This window comes from Glandiceps talaboti, chromosome 15 (genome assembly GCF_964340395.1).
Source record: "Glandiceps talaboti chromosome 15, keGlaTala1.1, whole genome shotgun sequence".
NCBI classification, from domain to species: domain Eukaryota; kingdom Metazoa; phylum Hemichordata; class Enteropneusta; family Spengelidae; genus Glandiceps; species Glandiceps talaboti.
The window spans coordinates 18,719,567-18,742,150 of record NC_135563.1 but is presented as its reverse complement, the minus strand read 5'-3'; the positions used below and the strand labels follow the sequence as shown (position 1 = coordinate 18,742,150).

Below are 22,584 nucleotides of genomic sequence, written 5' to 3'. Positions count from 1 at the left end.
CTATTGATATATCCTCGCGGTGGAATGGGATGGGGATGGGGGGGGGGGGGGCTGGGGACTACCATTCTTAATAACAGAATTGGTATTACTAAACTAGCAAATAATACAGAGACTTCTTCTGCTGTTGAGATTGCGTAGTTTGGATTGAATTGCAAGTTAGTCCTTCCACTGAATGAAAAGGTTTACACCGGGATTTCATGTCAAAGTATCCCTAGGCCCTCTATCGATAAATCAGATGACAAGCGACCCGCGTATTTAGCTTACAAACATTTCCCCTTTTTTGGTCAACTTTACTCTTTAAACTGTTTTACGTGTATAGAAGAACACGTTGGCAATGCACCAAACAGGCAAGAGCAGATGAAAATTTAAAAACTATGTTACCTGATATAAATATATTTAGGCCCTATATTCACTGTGTGAGTGTCCGGCATGTCGAAACTGTGAACCAAACGTTCATCTTTAGTCGGTCCAACTGAAACACCAATAATATGTATTATATTTCTTGAAATAGATGTTATATGCATTGTATAATACTACTTAAATATAAAAATAGAATATTATTAAAACATGATATTTTTAAAATAATGGTTTCAGTATTTGAACGAAGTTAAGTACACCGTCCCTTGTCAGTGAAATTGTTAAATTAAAACCTTTTGTTTCATTGTGTTGCAGTTGCTCCCGTTTTTACTGGACAACTTGAAACCCGTGTTACAGCGTACGAAGGGGAAGATGTACGAGTGAAGTGTCCTGTGAAAGGTACTCCACGACCAGACATCGTCTGGTCAAGCAAGGGGGCACCTATACCTCTGGACAGCAATAAACTATTACAAACCAGACAAAGTTTAAGAATATTAAATACATCGCCAGAAGATGCCGGGACGTATTCCTGTTTTGTCTCGAACGAACATGGACAACTGTGGGCAAACTTTACCGTAACAGTTCGAGGTACGTAGTATGTAAGGTGTTTTCTTCTGTTGAGAATTCTGGAACAAAAACGTATTTTCCTAAACCATCGTCGTAAACCACAGCCTCTTTTACGGCACAGCTCTGGTTTGCGAGAATGTTGAAAATAAGTACAATGAGAACCACTCAGAGTCTATAGCAATTATCAGGTTGTTAAAATTTTAAAAGTATACAAATTTTAATTTTAAAAGTATGCAAATTTAGAACGTTAACTTATCACTCATTCACGTCGAAACAGTAAGTTTGTTTTATGACAAAATAGTACAGATGTCACCATATTTATTGATGAAATCATAGTCTGAAGAAATAAAGTAGTTGAAAGAAAAATCGGTTTAAATGTAATGTTCTGTTTTATAATTTCTATAATCTATCTTCAGTTCCCTAGCTAGTTGCCTATGTATGAGTTACAACGGTCTTCATGAATCAGCGTTCACCCGTCACGAAACAGTATTGTGTGACACGTTTTAGACTGCGACACTACCAAACCAGAAAGACCACAGAGTTTCAATTAGGTGGCACGATGTTTTTAACAAATCTAACACAAACGTATTTTCTTACAAAGTACACAAGCAGAATAGAGGCACCAGAGCGAGAATGCACATGAATGTTATATTTTAGCTCATTATATTTGAATCTTCCTCAAGTCCGAAAATGATGTTGATTTTTAGTGAGATAAAATGTATCATTTTATATGCTTGTCACGCTATCAGTACTTGCATTTTTTAACATGTATGTAATGTAACAAGACGTTCTTTGAGACGTAAAAACATCGAGTTGCCAAATTGAAACTCTATATTCGCTCTGGTTTGGTAGTAGTAAATGACTGCGAAAGCTCGTACTATTCAGTTATATGTAAACTTATCCTTATTTTTTTTTCTCCGACCTAAAAAACAGACAAGACTTTCATGATGGACGGCAGTGAAGAGCGTAAAATAGACACAACAAAGAACAAAACAATTTTGAACCCTGTGTACCCACAATTTATATCGCCAGAAAGAATGGCACACTTGGTTGTCAAACCAGTGGGTAGTCATGTTAGGCTTCGTTGTAACGCCGAGGGCAGTCCAACACCAACCATTCAATGGTTGAAGAATGGAAAAGAAATTCATCAGGAAATAGAAGGCCAGGTAAAGTTTGTGGTTTGCTATTGACAAAAGTATGCACGTGTGTGTGTGTGTGTGTGTGTGTGTGTGTGTGTGTGTGTGTGTGTGTGTGTGTGTGTGTGTGTGTGTGTGTGTGTAATAGTATTAAAGATGCTGTAATGTTAAAACAGACAAAATGCGATATTCATTCATCTGGTCTTTGTAACTTAGGCTGAAAATAGGGTCGGGGAGGGGGTGGGTGAAAAAGTATATCAGCTCTAAACCTTTGAGTCTTTACTGGAACGCTTTTCGTTTTATCTATCACTTTCAAATATATCGACTTACATTATTTCAACAGGTACGCCATGAGCAGCAGAAGAGATGGATACTAGCTCTCGAAAACATCCAACTACGAGATGATGGGATGTATACATGTATTGTTAGTAATACACTAGGGAGCATTAATATGACGTATCAACTCAACGTACTACGTAAGTTCAGAAGAATGAGTGGTAGTCGTAGAGATAATCGCAACAATAGCACTATGGAATGACATGGTTGTCAGAGTTGTAGTAGTAATAGTTATTCATGCATACTTCACATCTACAAGTTAGTAATATGAAGAATAAGGGGTGGGGGGGGGGCACCAAAATGAAAATATATGGTGGCCATACGGATAAGATGTGGGTATCTATTATGTAGTTTTGAGAAACAATTTTAAAACGACTAAGATCAGGCCTGTGTTTGCAACTCAACGGCGTGCATAAAGTGTTATGTTATCGTACGTAGTGATTTGTAAAACAAATTGGGTTACGTCATATTCAGTCGCGCATGCGTCAGTCGCTTCCACAAATATTGATGAATGGTGCGTTTGAAGAAGTAGAATAGTTATAATGATAAATACCATAACATTTATCATAAACATGACCAAATGAAATGTTTAAAAAAAATGAAACTGCAAGACAAACAAAAGCGATTATATTTATCCACAATAAAAAAACAAACAAACAAACATGTTTGAACTGAGCAAGTTCATACGTGTGATCTGGCAAAGGAAAGTCATCAGCATAAAAAGGTGAAAAAGATATCAGTTAGCATACATATGGTGATAGACCTACTTTCATGACGTTAGAATCAGAAAAGAATCCATCCTGAAAAGGTACTCATTAAATATTTTATAAATTTCCCACATAGATTTGTAGGATAGTACACGTGAAATAAAGTGATTGGTTTTGATCAAATTCACAATAGTATACAAGGAGTCCCTCATTTTCGTTTGATCAATTTTACTAACCATTTCTTGTTCGTTTTTGCGCTGTAGTTTAACATTGTGAATGTTTTATATTCGTGTGGAAATAAGTCTATATTGTACACTTCCATGTTTTCTGATGTCATTATAACTACTAGTCTGTGGTCGCAATCCTGCCCTAATCGGTCTGAGAGCTGAGTGCTAGGGCGATAGGACACGTCGTATCTCACAGACTACTTCTTTACATACTAATAGTGTTAATTTCTGTGTATCCCTTAACATCATTTCATCATAGACTTATTAATGTTGGCATCTGAAAGGGAAAAATGTTCATATATATTTCCCGAAATCTTGTAGTTGTGGACACTTGATCAGACTGTGGACAATCGCGTGCGTTTTTAAAAAAGTGGAAATCAGTAAACTATTATAATAATTTAGTGCAAGATTAATTCATAATCCCATGAATATATAATAATCTCCTAATTTTCTTTCATGAAAAAAACATAAGCAACTATGATCAGACACAGACAAGTAAGAAATATGTTGCTGATCTGTTTCTTACTTGTCTGTGGACAAGACTAACTGTGAATGTACCCTAATGTTACATTAGGTCATTCACCTATCTATATCTATAGATTTCAACAAAGAATGTAAATGTAATTTACTTGTATGTGTTTCCCCCCCCCCTCCCCTAATAGTGTATGCTAAGAGTCAAAGCTTTGCTAACAGTGTCGTGGGTAAAGGATTATTCCTAATGTTCACTCTTCATCCCCCCCCTCTCTCTCTCTCTCTCTCTCTCTCTCTCTCTCTCTCTCCCCCCCCCTCTCTCTCTCTCTCTCTCTCTCTCTCTCTCTCTCTCTCTCTCTCTCTCCCCTCTCTCTCTCTCTCTCTCTCTCTCTCTCTCTCTCTCTCTCTCTCTCTCTCTCTCTCTCTCTCTCTCTCTCTCTCTCTCTCTCTCTCTCTCTCCTTTACATATTGATTTAAATAAACTAAGTGAAAGGTACAAGCAAATGATTAAGCTGTATGTATATATTTTTACAGCACCAATAATTATGAAACCAGATCTACCAAAGAATATCACCGCTGTTGTGGGTACAACTGCAGCATTTAAATGTGATGTATTTGGAAGGGAAGTGGTTCCTCATATTCAGTGGCTAAAGCATCTAGAAACAACAAGACGTGTTGATGACGTCATTCAAAAAGTCAAGGTATGAACTTTGGACAATTGTGAACTTAAAGTCGGTTAACCTGAAATAAAATGACGTCCGAATCGACAAATATCTGACAGATATTGTTACATTTTATCATGTTGACAGGAAGTTAAAGGATATTTGTTACATTTTACTCGTAAGAGTTTTTTCACCTGTAAGTGGTCATTTTCATTTTTATTTAATATCTGAAAAAATAGTGTACGTTCTTTAATATACCGTACATGATTTGGCGAAGATCTGCTAAGATAGGTGTGACACTTTCCCCTTCACACTCAGACGCAAGATAATTCTGCATAGTGATTGCCATTGTGTCACAAAGAATCTGTAAATCTTTGCTTTGCTTTGCTTTTTGTACACTTATACATAGCTGACCTTTTCAATACAAATGGCCGTTTACTTTCTTTCTGAAAGTAATGAATGACGCAAATATCCAGTGAATCATTTACATTCTGGATGCCTAAGATATCTATTTATATATACCATCACTATGTATACTCTAGATATGCTATTTAATCGTTTTTTTGTTGACGAACAACAAATCGATATATTTCATTTATTCACCCAGAATTTATGGTTAAATCACCCGGATTGGCCCTGTGATGATATCGTTAAGGAACTGTTTGAAGAAGAACCCCAAGTTATATGCCTTACACAGGTAAATATGATATTTCATACACTATACCCAATCGTCATCGAATTGCTTCCATGGAGCGTTTCAATGCTATAGACAAGCGACAGGTTGTAAATTTTACAGAAAACAATTTACATATAAAATGTTTGGTTTTGAGGCAAATGAAAGAGGGAATAAAGAGGGGAGTGGCAGTATGCGGGAACAATTACCATGATTCTAAATGAGAGAGAGAGAGACAGAGACAGAGACATAGACAGAGACAGAGACAGAGACAAAGACACACAGAGACAGGCAGACAGACAGACAGACATACAGACAGACAGACAGACAGACAGATAGACAGACAGACAGACAGACAGACAGATAGACAGACAGACAGACAGAGACAGGTAGATACAGAGACTAAGAAAATGTCAATCAGAGAAACAGACCTACATAAACAGGTATAGAGAAACAGAGATGGGAGAATAGAGGCGAGGGGTTAAAGCCAGTAGCCTATTCACATATTAACTGCTAAATTTCTTTCTGTAGCCCCCTGTTGACGTGACGTCATCGAATACATATCAGAAAAAGTTATACGTCAGTGATGTCGATTTTGACGACACTGCTACGTACAGTTGTTTGGTATTTAACGATTCAAAGGTGGTCGCTCACGGTAGTGCTTGGCTGTCTGTTATCGAAGCAGAAGGTAAGCTTGTGTAAATTTTATCGACGATATCCTACAAAGTTATGTGAATTTAATGTTTTCATATGAAATATCTGAACAATGATGTCTCTGTTATCAGATTATAAATTAGCTATAATCTATGGATGAATCAACAATCTTAGACTTTGTTTGATCCCCTTAATATGAGATTCGACTGGTGTAGGAGGTTACGTCCAAATGTCAACTTAGAGTTACAGAGCTAACTCGAGGAGACGGTTTTTGAAAATTCAAAACTCTTCTAGAAAAGCTTATTATGTGTTTGTTTTTGGTATGAAATGAGTGTAAAATCCTCATATAACTCTTGTATAGCCTTGACAGTTTTATACATGTACAGTTTCTCTGTGATTTTGATGTCCAAAATAGTTTTCTGCGCTAACCCTAAAATTATGTCGTTGAACAGTTCATTGGTTTGCCCAATACGAAGCCTCAGATCATCTACAGAATCGTACACCAATTCTTCCTGCGAGATAAAAACAAACGCAAAAAAATTGTTCAGATCTTGACCGTGCCCCTTCAATACAAGTATCTTATTTGCAGAACAAGTACTAACAATTGAACGACAAAATAACGAAATGTTGTTGCTTATCTAGTTCCAGAGTTGCTGACGTCATCGAATGATGTGCCGATAGTCTACCCAACAAACTCAAACTCTACATTGGCAGTTGAACCTACACGTCATGCGCCTCAGACATTACCATGGAAACCAACAACTCTTCATTTCATCATTGGTGGCGCTTGCATAGGATTTCTTATCACAGTAATTTTGATCGTCATCATCTGCTGTTGCATTTGTCGACGAAGGAGGGCTCGTAGGAGTAAACACACTGTGAGCAACGGTGTTGATAAACATTCAAAAAAGAAAAAAGAGGGAAAATCAGAAAACATTGAGATGAAATACCAGGAGGTAAAAACCAACTCAGACAAAATTGAAAAAACTGATGAAACTTGCTTGGAAGGTGAACCCGAGGGTGAGCCTGACGAGACTTGTGCTTTGCGGAAAGACGACGAACATGATGAAGGAGACGAGACAGATGAAGACGAAAGTGTCAAAAGTAATTCAAGTAAATCAATAGAGGGCGATATTTCAGACGAAATACCGGATCAACCAGACAAAAACGTACATGTTGCTATTGCAGAGCCCGATTTGTCGAACTCGGACACTAATTCAGACATTGAACCGATTGATACATAAACAGTATTATTTATATGTGCAAACCTCTCTATGAGAGAAAAGACTATATTTTTATCCATCAAGAAATTGCAGGGCAATGATGTTTAGTAAACTCGGAACAACTATTAATGAGTAACTCTCGGACACTACCTCGTCAAAAGACTTCTTGACATCTCGGTCGATACGACTCGTTTTTTCTCTTGCCAATATTATTTACATGTTTAGGAACCTATCATTTGTATGGGTGCTATTTTAAATAATATAAATTTACATTTTTAATACAAGCAACTTTTTTTATCAGTTTTCCTACAGAAAATTCTCATTTTGTCAACTCAGCTTCAGCTCCATTTCTGAAAGACAGCAATTGCTTTGATAAAATTTAATATATTTAAGTGTAACAATATATATTATTTCCCACTTTATTGTTTTATATCTCCAGTTATATAATGCATATGCATACGGGGCATTTTTAAGTCATGGGAAGTTGTAGCGAAGCTGCAAATAGATACCTCACATCGAGGTTCTGTAGATAGAATTAGAATTGTCGTTGATGGCGCTCTTTTAGTCGCACCTAGCACATTTTTACGTCCAGAGTGATGAAAGGGGCACTCGCAAATGCGAATCCCAAGTCCTTTAGTTTTCTGAGACGTACCTGGAATATGTCATTGTGCTACCGCAGACATTGCTAGTTGTCTCAAATTTTAAGCAACAAAAAGGTATTGAAGAAATACGATCTGTGTATCACGATAGAAAATTTGTATCATCTCTCCAACGGAAGAATGATCTACGTATTTAGTTTTCTACCAAGTCTTGTAGAGATGTTTTCATGCATTTGACTTGAAGGCTGGTGCATGTATAAACAATTCAAGTTTAGTTATTTTAACTGCATACGGTTGGTATCCTGCTTTTCATAAATATACAATAAATAAATATATATTTTAACACAAGCAATGAATATTGAAATTATTTTCAATCTCTTCATCATCATCATCATCATCATCATCATCATCATCATCATCATCATCATCATCATCATCATCATCATCATCATCATCATCATCATCATCATCATCATCATCATCATCATCATCATCATCATCATCATCATCATCATCATCATCATCATCACCACCACCACCACCACCACCACCATCATCATCATCATCATCATCATCATCATCATCATCATCATCATCACGATCACTGTTGTTTCATCACAGTATGAAAAGGTGACTGGACATACATAATCATCATTAGACAGGAATGTCAATGTTTGAATGAATTAGAACAGTTTTATACATTTAAAAAAACTTAGGTGTTGTCGTGTGGGTAGTGGCGCCAGAGACACGTGTACCTGGGATTTTGACATTTGTAGCTAATTTCTCCCACTTGCAGCACATTTTTTTAGCTTATACACTGGAAGAAATTTTTTTCTGTCTTGAGTTGGTCAGCAATATTTTACTTCACTTTTGGCCTATGGCACTTTTTTTTCTTGAAAATCCAGCTGCCCACGTGCACCCCGGAAATCAAATAGTGTACCCTTCAGTTCTTAGTTAGATAGAATGTCAAGCAACTTTCGTTCTGGACAAACAATATATGTCACATATTTAGAAGTCGTCACTGTAAGGACCAATTTTCTAAACGCATTTACAATGTTAATATTCATGAAGTCAGCTTATTTGCATGGTTGGTACAGTGCGCCCTCACACGTACATGAGAATGCTACAGCAAAAATGGCGATAACCAGTGGAAAGTTGCTGTCGAAGTTTCGTGGTTGTCTAACTGCTGCTGTGGCCGGTGATGTGTTAGGATCAGATTTTGAATTTTGCTTGGCGAAATATCCAGAGGTTGTTGAACATGTTAAATCTCCTGAAAAAGCGTTTGCCACAAGAGGTAGGTAAACCACAAATCAATCATCGATCATCGTGAACACGAAACGCGGAAGTGCTCATCATGTACAGTCCCTTTTCACTCAACGTAAATGTTATAACAAACTGTAAATTATTAAAGGCGCAAGTTGGTATTTTTCGAGTTAAAGGAATCAAACGAACGAAAAAGATTGATATTTTTTGCCATATTTTCATTCTTGACAGACGATAAACACCTTTTCGATAATTCAGCACACATTTCCATGTTTAATTTCAACTCGGGTTCAACTTTAACACTTTGGCTGTCTAGGTTCCTCGTCCACATATTTGGGAAGGGAGTCTCTGCAGCTACGTGCCAGTATGCAGCCTATAACAGAAAAACATGGTCTAAACATTATTGAACTATTCCAAGTACTTGTATATTGTTTAGGCCTACCTCATCTGTGGTCAGACGAATCAATCTGCACAGTTCAATCTGCTGTGAAAGACTACGTTGTCATGGTTGTAACAGTCCAATTGAAGATGATACAATAATTGCAAACTATGCAGATAATAGCTAATTTCTAGTACTACATGCAGACAGGGCTCAATTCCATCTCTTATTTCTTGAGGAATAGAGGGACAACTGTCAAAATAGAGTCCCAACTGGCTGTCTGCCAACAGAAGTAACTATACATTCCAGATGGCCATTGAAACATACAGCTGTACAGTACACGACTGATTATGAGATGTTTGTCGTGTAATCATAAATATTGTATCATTCTGCTATATGAATTCATGTTTAAGGACAAACTATTTTTACTTTATATTTCTTGTTAAAATATACAGGTAAGTTAGAGTTCACAGATGACACTGCTATGGCTAGATCAGTAGCGGAATCATTAATCAAGAACAGAGGATACGATGCTAAAGACATGGCTCAAAGGTAATTTATAAATCTTAATCAACCGAGGTTGTATGGTGGAAGGGCCCGACTTTAGGAGGACCCGTAACCAGTACTACTGAGGTCCACAAAACCCATATCTGAGCTGTAAGGGTTTTCTCATAATATACCCCATGGTGTGGCACGGAAAGATCATTTGAATATCCTGAATGGTGCATCATGGGAAATGTGATGATAAATATGAATCAATCAGTCTTGTAAACAGTTATTTTACATTGTTTGTAACTACAGATAATGTAATTATGATTAGCCTGACCATTGTAGCAGGTTTATTGAATTTATAACTCCAGATTTAGTTGTACAATTACTACAGATTGTCCCATAGTCCTTTGCAGCTGAGCATGCTCAGTCTGGATTGCAAGTGCCCTGTTGAGTGCATCCACCTGCTCACCAGCCAAGCAGTTGTCACACCTCAAAATAATCCCCATTTCATGCCCCTGACTTATATTACTGAAATAACCAGAGACACTAACATACAAGTATTAGACAATGTGATTAAAATATGATAAAAGTCAAGTCATGTGTATTTTACTGTCCTGTGCATCCTAAAATGTTTGTATAGATGTCTTTTATTGGCTTCTGTCACTTCTGGAAAAAAGGAATTAGGTGTCAACCTTGCTATCATGCATATAGCCTATTGCTATACAGTTTTACTGAATGGTGGTAGACCCTTCTATATTCATAATCTGGAAGAACCTGTTCAATGCTTTTGCTTAAGGGATGGGGAATATGTTTAATGTTGGAAACATTTGTATTACAATGTACCATTGTTGTGGAGAATCATTATAAAACCCCAGTGGTAAAATACTTGGAGAACTCTTGGTAGATTCTACCCACTAACCACCCTGATCAGTGTGCCTGCTAAGCCAATTTGACACACCACTGGCGCACACACTTTCTAGTGACGCACCAAAGTTTGGTGTTCCCCTATCTCTTACTATGTGGTGACTCACAAGAAATGTCAGGTTTTATCATTTTGACTCAAAACAACAAAATTTAGCTATCGTTAGAGGGCACACTGACCCTGATAAACAAAAACACTACTGTATAGTGTATGTTGTAGTCTCCATCAGATAAGCTAAAATGCCATGGTGTGCATTGTCTTTGATAGGTTTGCCGAGGAATACAAGCGGGAACCACACAGAGGCTATGGTGCAAATGTCATCACTGTTTTTGATAAATTACTTGACCCATCTTTAGAGGATGTTTACAAACCAGCCAGAGATCAGTTTGATGGCAGTGGTTCCTATGGTAATGGTGGTGCAATGAGAGTAGTTCCTGTAGCATTATTTGCATATCATGATTTTGAAGAAATGGTCAAGGTGGGTCACAGTTCATAGTTCAAAGTTCATCACCCAATGGTGTTCACAAGGAAACATACAGATTCTAAATACAAAAAGAAAGCAGGATGGGTGTACATGATTGTAGCTCATTCATTCTAATCACCCAAAAGTTCAACAAATTTGTATTTAAGAAAGTTTTACTTCTCATAATTAATCTTTTATCTACATTTTCAAAACTCTGTTGTTATTCCTCTTTGCAAATACTGTAAACCTAGATATTTCCGCTTCTAGAAATTGTTGCGATCTTCAACCAGGTTTCAAAAAGTATGGTATGCAAATTTCTAAGCCTGGTTCACTGTGTTTATGTGTAAGATCTTAGATGGCATTTTAGTCACTACTTATTTTCACGTTTTAGTTTTTGAGCACAATAAAGGAAAATAAGTCTTCAGTGAAATATTCCAGGTTTACAAAAGTTAAATATATAACACCATGATATTTGCTTATTTGATAGCTTGCCAAGAAGACAACCCTGCTAACTCATTTCCATCGTCATGGTTACAATGGAGCCATATTACAATGTGCAGCTGTACATCTAGCATTACATCATGATGACAAATCTCCACTGGATGCAAATGAGTTTCTTGATAAACTTATAGAGTACATGGATGAGATTGAAGGTGAAAGGAGTGAAGGAACAAGAAAAAAGTAAGACAATGACTTATCCTTTGTGAATTTGGATAGCTTTTCTTAGAGTGACCCTATTTTTTGTCCTGTTTCTCATTACCCGACCAACCCAAATTTTCATTTCCAACATCAAAATGAAAAAAATATTTTCAATTTCACCCTCCCTTAATATTTTGTGGAACAGCGCCCTCAGTGGGAAGAATAAGCAAATGTCTGGACTGTCATCTACAGTCATGGCGGCAATGATGACATGTATTGTGTAGAGAAGCTGTTCTGTTTTGAAATGTATAACTTACAAGTTTGTGATTTATTGGCCTCCAGTATATTGTTCAAATATTATAGAATAAAGAAGTGTGCAATACAGAATTCAACTTGTGGTTGTAATGTCCAAGACCTGGTATGTAGTTGTTGAACGAATTTCATGCATATCAGTTATCCAAATTGAAGTGGTGGTGGGGGGGGGGGGGGGATAACTGGAAGCAACATTTGCCCTTGTTTTAACATTTAATTGCACATTCATGTATATGGTTTCAGGGTCAAAGGTGAAGGAAGTGAAGGTGACCAATCAGATACAACTTCTAAAACACTTTACTGTGACAAACTCAAGACAGTTAAAAATCTATTGGAAAACAAGATACCAAAGGTAGCTGAAGTTGTCGAAAAACTAGGTAATAAGGAAAAGTGTGCATGGGGGTAGGGTGGTGTATGCATATGTGTGTGCATGTAGGTGTGTTTGTATATATGTATGCATGAATGCATTTATGTATGTGTGTGTGTGTATGTATGTATATATGTATGTATGTATGTATGTATGTATGTATGTATGTGTGTGTGTATGTATGTGTGTATGTGTGTGTATGTATGTATGTATGTGTATGTATGTATGTATGTATGTATGTATGTATGTATGTATGTATGTATGTATGTATGTATGTATGTATGTATGTACGCTATTAATCTCATCTTTCTATGTATAAATTTGAAACTTTATACAAAACGTAAAAGGTTTTTGTTGAAAATGTATTTTTTACTAATCTCTGGTCAGAGTTGTGCCTTTCATGATAAAGTCAGTTATTGATTGGTTGAAATATATCAGGTGAGGATTCAACAACCAATCACAGTGTCTGTTATGGTTTGCATGAGGTTGACCAAAAGAAGGTACTGCACAGTTGCCATCCTTAGCCCAAAGTAGATTTTCACTTGTTTTCTAACATGGAATCTTATGCCCTTAAAAGACCCTATGCACATACGATGAATTATCCAATTATTTCTGTGTTGGTTAAATATAATGATTTCTTTCAAAATTTCAGGTAATGATGTATCTGCACACAAATCAGTTCCTACTGCGATATATTCATTTCTACACTGTCTAAAACCAAGTCCTAATACATCCACCAATAGCCTTGTCAGAACAATCACACATGCAATATCATTGGGTGGAGATACTGATACCATAGCAACCATGGCAGGTGCCATTGCTGGTGCATATTATGGGATGGAGAGTATTCCTGAGAATTGGAAGACATGCTGTGAGGGCATGGATGATGCGGTGCAGTATGCAAATCAATTTTATGAATATGTCACAGAAAAAGAAAGTTCAGAGTCAAAGTGATGTAGGAAGTGATTTGATAGCAATTGTTGATAAACATTAATGTTTTTGATGTGCATGATATATGCAAGAATTTAATTTTTTTAGTAAATTTTTAGTATAATCTATACAACAGGTAAGTCATGCAGAATGATGTAAATAATAGTTCTTTGTCAAGGACTATTTTCTGTATGTAACATAAAGTTCAATACTTAACCAGTTACTTGTTGAAGGTTTGTAATCAGAACCACACCTATGTTTTTACTTGACCCCCCCCCCCCCAGCTACTGGCTGTTATCTACATCACTGCTACACTAGTCATCAGTTTCTTCTTATCATCAATCTTGGACGCAATCAGTAAAAACATCAGTCCATCATTGTGTCATCTTTTTGCAGTAATTTATGCAGTAAAATTCAATGAGGATGATCCTAGTACAACATATTCGCATCACTAGACATTTATGATTGTACAGAAAGTACTGTCACCACCCACTACATTGTAAAAATGTTTAATGCTTTCGCTGCGAATAAAATATTTGTGTGTTCCTAGCCCTTGAGTCTGGCTTCTTCTGATTTTCTATGCTCTTGTACATTGAATATAGTCTTCAGGTGGGTATGGAATGACGAACAGTTGTATATCTTGTACCCACCTGATCCTGTGTGTGTTTTTGGACCTTATCTCTCAAAGCTTGCAAAGTGATTACATATTACATGGGACATAAATGTTATCAGAATACCAGCCATTTTGTTACCATACAGAATTTGTATGATATGTTAGAATACTTTGGAGACTTGATTCTGAATTTCCATTACATATCTTCATCTCAACATCCCCAGAAACATTCCCACCAATTTCCAAATGAATCCACTTTATGTTTTAACTTTCAAATTTTTATGAAATAATCATGTTTAGACCCGATTTGCCTGTTTCTAACCTAATCACTTTGTCCTCAGACCACTTAGCTTTGTCTTAGGAGAGGCAAGATCAACAGTTCAGTGTAGGATGAAAAATTAATTTCCTTTCAGTTAGGTCTCAGACCCCCCCCCCCCCCACCCCACCTCTTCCCTCTTCTAACTTAATTGGCCAAAATTGATAATTGTTTCAGACAGCACAATCAACTTCAACAAATCAGTATGTAGTAGTGTGTAGTGCTGTGAATATAAAGCCAGTATGTAATTTTACAAAGGCTATTTTATTGACACTTTATTGTATTTTAGTGCCACTTTAATGTATTTTACTATTATAGCAAAAATTCTTCCATTTCTCGATTTGATGACATTTGTTAGAAATGTTTCAATTTAGCGATACAAATCAGATTCCGTTAAAAGTAAAAACCATTTTTGTCGGATGAAAACTAAAATGGTTCAAAATTGACGCTGATATTTTTAACCAAATGTTTAGAAAAGCACTTTTATGCCAGTTTGCAATGACTTAATTTGTTTTATTTTATTTCTTGTGATTTGTTTTGGATATATCAATTGTAAATATTCGTAAAATTTATTTTTCCAACCATGTGTTCAGTATATGTCATTGTTTTAATCTTTTGTATGTGTTGATTGTATATAGTTATTGTAAGATGACTGTTACTGGGTGTACACCTGTTATCATCGTCTTTGAAATAAATACCCCACCTGTTATTTATTTAGGAAGGATTGGGAATTTATTTAAACACATCTAACCTGTTATTCTTTGCCTGATATATCCGAGTTTTATCTGGAATGGAAGTTATATGTCCCTCAGAGAAAAAACATATCCAAAAAACCTCTATTTAAGAAGTTTGATTTCCAAGGAAAATAAAATGTATGTAACACATGATGAAGTCATACTTCCAGTTTGGAAAGAAGTATAAGACATTTATTTGTAAAGAGAGTAGACAAATGTAGATGTTATCTCCAAGGTCAATACAATACAATACAATACAATACAATACAATACAATACAATACAATACAATACAATACAATGAAACTTTATTGATCCTTATCAGGAAATTTCAGAGTCAAATGAAAGTGAAACTTTATTCCCCCCTCAAAAAAAAATAAATAAATAAATAAATAAATAACATGTAAAATATATGGATGAAATCATTTAATTACATGGGTACATGTGGATGATATTTCAGGTTTTTGTTCACACTTTAGAATTGATAGGATTACCTACACATGCAATTCTAGTAACTATGAATCCATTTTTACTTAGATAATTTCCTAATATGAAAATAGCTGAAATATGTAATTTGATATAATTCCCCAGGATTTGTCTTCATTCAGCCAAGAAAAAGACAAGTCTCTACCAGTCGAAAAAGGGATAGCGACTTTTTCAGGCCTCCCTGAATATCAACTGAAACAGATAGGAAAAAATCAGCCAACTTGTCTGCGCTGGTTCCTTTTCAAATATACATGATCCCTTTTTGAATGGACATGCGAAGCACTAGTCCTGGCTCTTTCTGAAAGCTCTAGGTTTTCACCCTATTGTGTATAGGAAAGGCACGTGAGAATTTGGTTTTCGACGTAGAATTTATACCGTTCAACAGTGTGATGGCGCATGTCTGTGCTCCGAACTTCGAGTGTAAAAAGATTGTTCCAAATTCACACTAGCTACAATAATCGTAACTTTTTTTCTGGGATTTTTATCATCCCGGGGACTGCACTCAAAAATAATGTTTATTGTATATAAGTTCAGGCGTGTCTGTAAAGACACGGTGTGCACACGGCCTTGACAATGTATCAGCTACCACTTCGCGCGAGATTGAGAAGAACGACAGGACGTGTCTTTACCCTCTGAGGTCAGCCTGGCCTTTTATTGTACACTAACACTATCTTTTCCCTACACCACAGTTACTTATGACAAATCACCTATGGCACTTTTAGATACCGTTTGATATATACTTCTTTCTACCAAAATATACCACCTTTCTAATAGTTAGTAAAATTCACCTTGAAAGTGACATTTTCCCATACACATGGCATTCCGGGGGCGTACACCTAAGGAAATTTGTTTCTTCAAAAAATGAATTACATCGAAAACTTGGTAAAATCTGTGGAAACGTACGGTATATCACATTGGTCATTGATGGCAAGAAATGGTCACAGCAAACATACTCTCCCCTGAAATAAGTTAAACTAATTTCTTGAGCTGATGACTCCGAAAGCATTATAAGCCGACATTTACAATGTCGTGATAAGTAGTTCCCCCTGGTCTCAAAACCATCCATGTACATCGAAATTTCAAATTATAAGAGAGCTAAACATCGGTCGTCGTCAAATTGGCAGGTCTTGGTATTGCCATTGAAAGATTGAATTGAACAATATAAAGTATAAAGATGGCACTATCTGGTACGAGTGAAAAGTTGTTATCGAAGTTTCGGGGATGTTTGGCTGCTGCCGTGGCTGGTAACGTATTAGGGTTGGACTTCGAATTTGGTGTTGCGGAATATACAGCTGTGGTCGAACACGTTCAGTCACCCGAAAACGCGTTTTCCAAAAGAGGTAGGAAACTGGTTAATCTAACCCGATACTCTATTTCTTAACAAGTTGAGTCGTGGAGAATATTGCAAAAATATTGTAAAATCTGCCACAAAGTTTTATTTTATTGTTTCGTTTAGATTGTTTGTATTGCTTTGTTTTTATTTATCGTTTCTGACACCATTGCGATATCATTTCCCTTACTCACTAATTTCTTTAAACAAAATAATGTGTCCCTTATTTTATAAATGATCAAATCTGCCTCACAATGGTACCCACAGGTGTAGTGTGCAAAGTATTCCTGGAAAATAGTTAATTTAAGAACCCGGGAAAGGATATAAAGCAATCACAGAGGTAAACATGTTGGCAGGGAATTCTGCATTTTTGTAATTACTAATACTGAGGTATGATCACCACGGAAGCCGGGTTATACGGATATATATATATATATATATATATATATATATACATGTATATATATACATATATATACAAAAACGTTTCATCTCCACAGACTCTGAATTTAGTTCCTTGAATGATTATACACCCTGTTTTCATCTCACTTCTATAACTTTCTTTAGTTTCCATTCCTAGTTCTTCGGATGGAAACAAACACTAACTCGACCCGGTCTTAATTTGTTCAGTAACTTCGATCAGACATAGAGTCATTTCAACTTTGGACAACCCCTTTTGACCAGAATCCCTTTCGTGTATAGGGGACACAGTGACATTGCTACACTTTCTCCTTGAAGTGAGGGCTTATTTATGGCCCATACTAAATCATATTCTTTTCTAGGGTAGTATGCACCGCCCCTCCATACTGCTGAGGTAAATATGTTGAAATTAGTTCGCAAGGTCATTTAAGGATAGTTACCTCGTAAACAGCACAAAGAGGAAACCTCTTATTCTGTAGATTTTATTGTAAAGACACTGCAGTGTAACGTCGATGTGAAGATAATTTATAGATACCGGTAACTTCACAGTAAACAGTTTCAAAACCCATTCGAAAATTTTGACCTATAGATTGAACACTTACATTTTGACCGAGGATTCACCTGTTAGGATAGTTACTAATCTGATTAAAATCCAATGTCATCCGTGGTGAATACGGCCCGATTGCGCTATTTATTTTGTTTCCTTCGTATGCTGTTGTTTGTTTTCGATCTTGTTCTGGGAGAACAGAAGCGCTCATTCCCATAGCCCCGTCCCATCATTGACCGTATTCCTGCATCAGATTTTAATCAAATTGACAATTACAACCTTTGTATTAAACATCTGAATAACCTTCAGCATATATTTTACAAAAAAAGCCGTCACCAAGAAGTTATTGAATTTCTCAATCGTGCGTACCAGCTATATAGCCGTTGTTGTTGTTGTTGTTGTTGTTGTTGTTGTTGTTGTTGTTGTTGTTGTTTCACTGATCAGCTAAACCTAATTCATTTTAGTGCAAATATTCCAAGTAAGTAATCTTTAGAGATCTTTGGAGGTCTAATTGTTTGCAATGATCATTGATAGGAACTGGGAAAACTACAAACAGCCAGCTTGATCTCACATGTATACCACTTGTATCAACTAAATGTTGGCATGGTTACTCTTGGTAACAGTTATAAAGTGCATGGTTTCTGTAAGTTAACATTTGCTGTTAACAAAAAGCGTGAGAACCGCACCGTTTACTGTTTTAATTTTTTCTGGCTAGAACACTTGTATTTCCCCTGTGTACTTGTACATCTGTACACAGTATGCTGTTGCCAGGCATATTAAAATTATATCCCTGTAGAATCTCAAGATCACAAATTACACAAACTGAACACTTTTCAAATTACTAGGTGAGGAAAGTGCTCAGTAATATATCTTATCTGCTTCGGTGAACTTCTTCCAGCCAGGTGTGTACAATTTATGAGGTCAAATTTACTTATTTCTTTGACGAGTGCACTAGTCATTAAACTTCAACCTCGAAGATGCAGTAGTTCTCTTTAAACGTATCACAATGAAAAGATGCGATGCGGATAGACATGAAAGGTTTATTTGTAGAGCGCGACGAGGTATATATATACACCTCTCACTTTTATACATTCGTCATACTTTAACTTGTTTGATGTCAAATACGTTTTTGCATAGTGCAGAGAACCTCTACCTGCAGTCATCTAGAAATAAGATTGGCAATGATTGAATAAACTTCAAAATTGTGATGTGTGGCCTAGTGAGAAAATTTTCCAGGAGAAGAAGTTTTTTTCGATTTTTTTTCTAATATCAATCATGTTTATTCCAACACACTTCATGCATTTTGCTGTAAGCCTGGTGAGCATGTCTTCCGAGCTTAGGGTATCGATATCACAACTAACTAATTTGACTCATGGAATGCAAGAATTTGTCGTTTTGTACAACACTCATTTGCCATAAGTCTGTTGAAAAGAGTTAAAGAAAAAATCTTGTCATTTCTTCCGCTACAGTTCGAAATAAAACCAGTGGGACGGCACGTTAAGAACGGTGCCGTAAAACAGGCCGTGGTTTGCGACGATGATGGAGAATTGCCTAGATGTACTTTTTTTCTTGTTTGATATGCAAGGACTTTCTGTACGTCGCTATACATATAGTTATCTCTATATATAGCATCATTAATTCGATTACGAATTAGCATATGATCCCAATCATTCAATACACTCTTACAGGGGATCTTCAATAATGTTATTTGAGTTCCGCTGCTACTACATCTATTTCGCATCTGTTTTTTTCTATAAACAATCATACAGGTAAATTGCAGTTTGCAGGGGACACAGCTATGGCCAGGTCAATTGCTGAATCATTGATTAAGAACAAAGGATACAACGCTAGAGACATAGCTGGAAGGTAAATGATGACATCTTAGAAACGTTTTACTGTCTTATGGATCAATGTCTTATTATTTGCAGCGCTCTCCTCGGGTAGTCCTGCTTGCAGACAGAGTAAGTCAGAACTCGATTTTGAAAAGGAACGGGGCATCGTCAGATTTAAGTACCTACTTATTCCATCTGTAAGCACTGACTATTCTCCGCCTCAGGCCTCAAAAGTTTCTAGTAGCGGATGAATGAACACACAAATGAATGAGAGTTGTCTAGCAGTTGAATACAAATCTTTTTGTTTTATAAAATGTCAGAAGTGAATGTACCTCTTCCTTTACAGTTACGGTGTTAACTATGATGGAAGAAGTGTAGTATGTAGAATGAGGTGTTTTGCGTATAATTTCAACCAGAATATTCAAACTTTGTTATTGTAGGTTTGCAAGGGAATACGTGAGAGAACCGTTCCGTGGATACGGTAGAACTGTTGTCACTGTTTTTGATAAATTACTTGACCCATCTTTAGAGGATGTGTACAAACCAGCCAAAGATCAATTTGATGGCAAGGGTTCCTATGGCAACGGTGGTGCAATGAGAGTAGCACCCGTGGCATTATTTGCATATCACGATTTCGAAGAAATGCAGAGGGTGAGTCACAGCTTGTCAATATCTACTATTGTTACAAACTGTAATTATGGGATGGTTTGTTGACTTCACCATAGACACTGTAGGGGACTCCACTGTCTATGACTTTACACAGGGAATAAAAATGTACATGTATTTGATAACGCAGTATAATTTATTCATGGTGCTACTGTCCATACATTTTTAATGTTATAGTGTAGAGTTTCATTCATGTAATATTGAATCGTAGTAGCTAATAGCTAACACATAATATTAATTTAAATACACCGCTTCAAATTATTTTAGTGCAACTTTTTGTTCATCTCATACATTGTACGCAACCTATATGGTATCACAATCCAGCAAATTATCCAATTGATGCCATACATGGCATTGTGGTGCAACGTCATAGCGGCCATCTTAAAGGGCGACCATCTTTAGAATGAAAGTGCAACTTTGTTTCAGACGGGTATATTTGATGACATATATGGACAAATTGTCAATTACGTATTTCAATATTAACAGATTGCCAAGGAGACGACCCTTCTGACGCATTCTCATTGCTATGGTTACAATGGAGCAATTTTACAATGTGCTGCAGTACATCTAGCTTTACGTCATGATGGAAGTCCTTTGGATTCAGAAAAGTTCATAAACACACTTGTAGAATATATGGATGTGATTGAAGGCGAACATTCGCAAAGGTAAGATATATGATGAAACAGTTGTTCGTTTACACAAATTGTGTACACTTTTTTTTAGAAAATTGCAAGTACAAATTAATAGATGATTTCTTCTTTTTAAATTTTACGTTCAGAGGAGAACGTTATGGTATGCTTCGATGAATTTGAACTCATTAAAGGGGGAAATTTTCTATTAAAAAAAGAGCATGAAATCATTATTTTCTCTATTTTTAGAGTCGACAAGGAAGAAAGTGACGTCATTCCATCGGAAAAAATGACTATCAAACCTTACTGTGTCAAATTAAAGAAGGTTCGAGATCTTATGGCTGACCAAGAACCAACAATAGATACAGTTGTCGAAATGCTAGGTGAGTAACGTTCAGTAAACTATAATATGCAAAACGGAAATGAACCGTGTTATCCACAGCTACCTGTATATCTTCGTTGAACTCCTCTTCTCTATATGCGAAAGTAGAAAGATCTAGAAATTACCTTCGAAATTGCGAATAGGAAACACATTGTCTCAGCTAGATAACATGCTGTCAAGATATATAATCTAGTAATCTAACATGCTGTCACCCAACTTTCATCGAAAATTTTGTTTTATTTCAGGTAATGGTATATCTGCACACAAATCAGTTCCTACTGCGATATATTCATTTCTACACTGTCTAAAACCCACTCCAAATACATCCACCAATGGCCTTGTCAGAACAATCACACATGCAATATCATTGGGTGGAGATACTGATACCATAGCAACCATGGCAGGTGCCATTGCTGGTGCATATTATGGGATGGAGAGTATTCCTGAGAATTGGAAGACATGCTGTGAGGGCATGGATGATGCGGTGCAGTATGCAAATCAGTTTTATGAACATATCACAGAAAAAGAAAGTTGTGGCACGTACAGCTTCCAAATCTAAATTAAAAGACATTTAGAGAACTTGTATCATTTATGTACAACCAGAATGACATGTGACGTCATCAACTTGAACAGATTATGTTATCACATTTGAATATTAATGTACTGTTCACCTGTTTCAATGTGGTGATATTTTAATACAAATCATGTGATAAAAATCGAGTTCCCTTATTTAAAGAAACTGTAATGTACTATATGTAATGTTGACGATCATTCATTCAACAGAGCTGACTATTTATTAACTAATATAGAGGTATGATATACATTTAATTATGTAATTATCATAATCATTAACATGAAAGAATCATAATTCCCAGGTTACATTTTCACAGAATGTTATAAAAACCATTCATTTATTATCTTGTTATTTACATTCTCACAAACCTGACCTTATTTTTCTTGTGACACACCTCTTGACGGTATATCTTGGGTAGTGCCGTAAAAGAGGCTGTGGTTTACGACGATTATTATTTGTGAATTGTCGTATTCTTTGATTTCTTTGTCCTTTATATTGACTCATTTTGTAAGTTAACATAGATCAGGGAAATTTCTGGAAACATATCTTTTTCTGATACATATAAAAATGTTGATGTTTAATAAAATGTGTGGGCTTTGTTGAGTATGAATGTTTGTGAGTGTTACTGTTTATTTCTTTGTCGTTTCTTGTGAAAAACAAACCGGTATCCGGGCTCC

At 36.2% G+C, this 22,584-nt stretch overlaps 3 protein-coding genes across 5 annotated transcripts in view; all 3 read left to right on the top strand.

The window, feature by feature from the left end:
- The window catches only part of LOC144446633 (uncharacterized), a 20,549-nt gene extending 12,636 nt beyond the window's left edge, over positions 1-7,913 (top strand). For all 3 annotated transcript variants that reach the window (XM_078136439.1, XM_078136438.1, XM_078136440.1), the window contains exons 8-14: positions 673-945; positions 1,858-2,090; positions 2,404-2,536; positions 4,336-4,502; positions 5,071-5,160; positions 5,668-5,824; positions 6,433-7,913. In XM_078136439.1, the coding sequence (XP_077992565.1) occupies positions 673-945; positions 1,858-2,090; positions 2,404-2,536; positions 4,336-4,502; positions 5,071-5,160; positions 5,668-5,824; positions 6,433-7,034 (1,655 nt within the window). In that variant the 3' untranslated portion in view covers positions 7,035-7,913. The remainder of the gene's footprint in view (positions 1-672; positions 946-1,857; positions 2,091-2,403; positions 2,537-4,335; positions 4,503-5,070; positions 5,161-5,667; positions 5,825-6,432) is intronic.
- An 843-nt stretch (positions 7,914-8,756) lies between these two features.
- Positions 8,757-14,292, top strand: LOC144446400 (ADP-ribosylhydrolase ARH3-like). Its single transcript, XM_078136153.1, has 6 exons — positions 8,757-8,906; positions 9,710-9,806; positions 10,936-11,146; positions 11,619-11,812; positions 12,326-12,459; positions 13,102-14,292. The coding sequence occupies exons 2-6, from the start codon at positions 9,739-9,741 to the stop codon at positions 13,401-13,403; spliced, it is 909 nt and encodes a 302-aa protein (XP_077992279.1). The 5' UTR covers positions 8,757-8,906; positions 9,710-9,738; the 3' UTR covers positions 13,404-14,292.
- Positions 14,293-16,701: 2,409 nt separating this feature from the next.
- On the top strand, positions 16,702-22,401 carry LOC144446290 (ADP-ribosylhydrolase ARH3-like). Its single transcript, XM_078136038.1, has 7 exons — positions 16,702-16,867; positions 18,359-18,440; positions 19,538-19,690; positions 20,097-20,307; positions 20,809-20,987; positions 21,201-21,334; positions 21,579-22,401. Exons 1-7 carry the CDS (start codon positions 16,702-16,704, stop codon positions 21,890-21,892), a joined length of 1,239 nt encoding a protein of 412 aa, XP_077992164.1. The 3' UTR covers positions 21,893-22,401.
- The last annotated feature ends 183 nt before the right edge of the window (positions 22,402-22,584 follow it).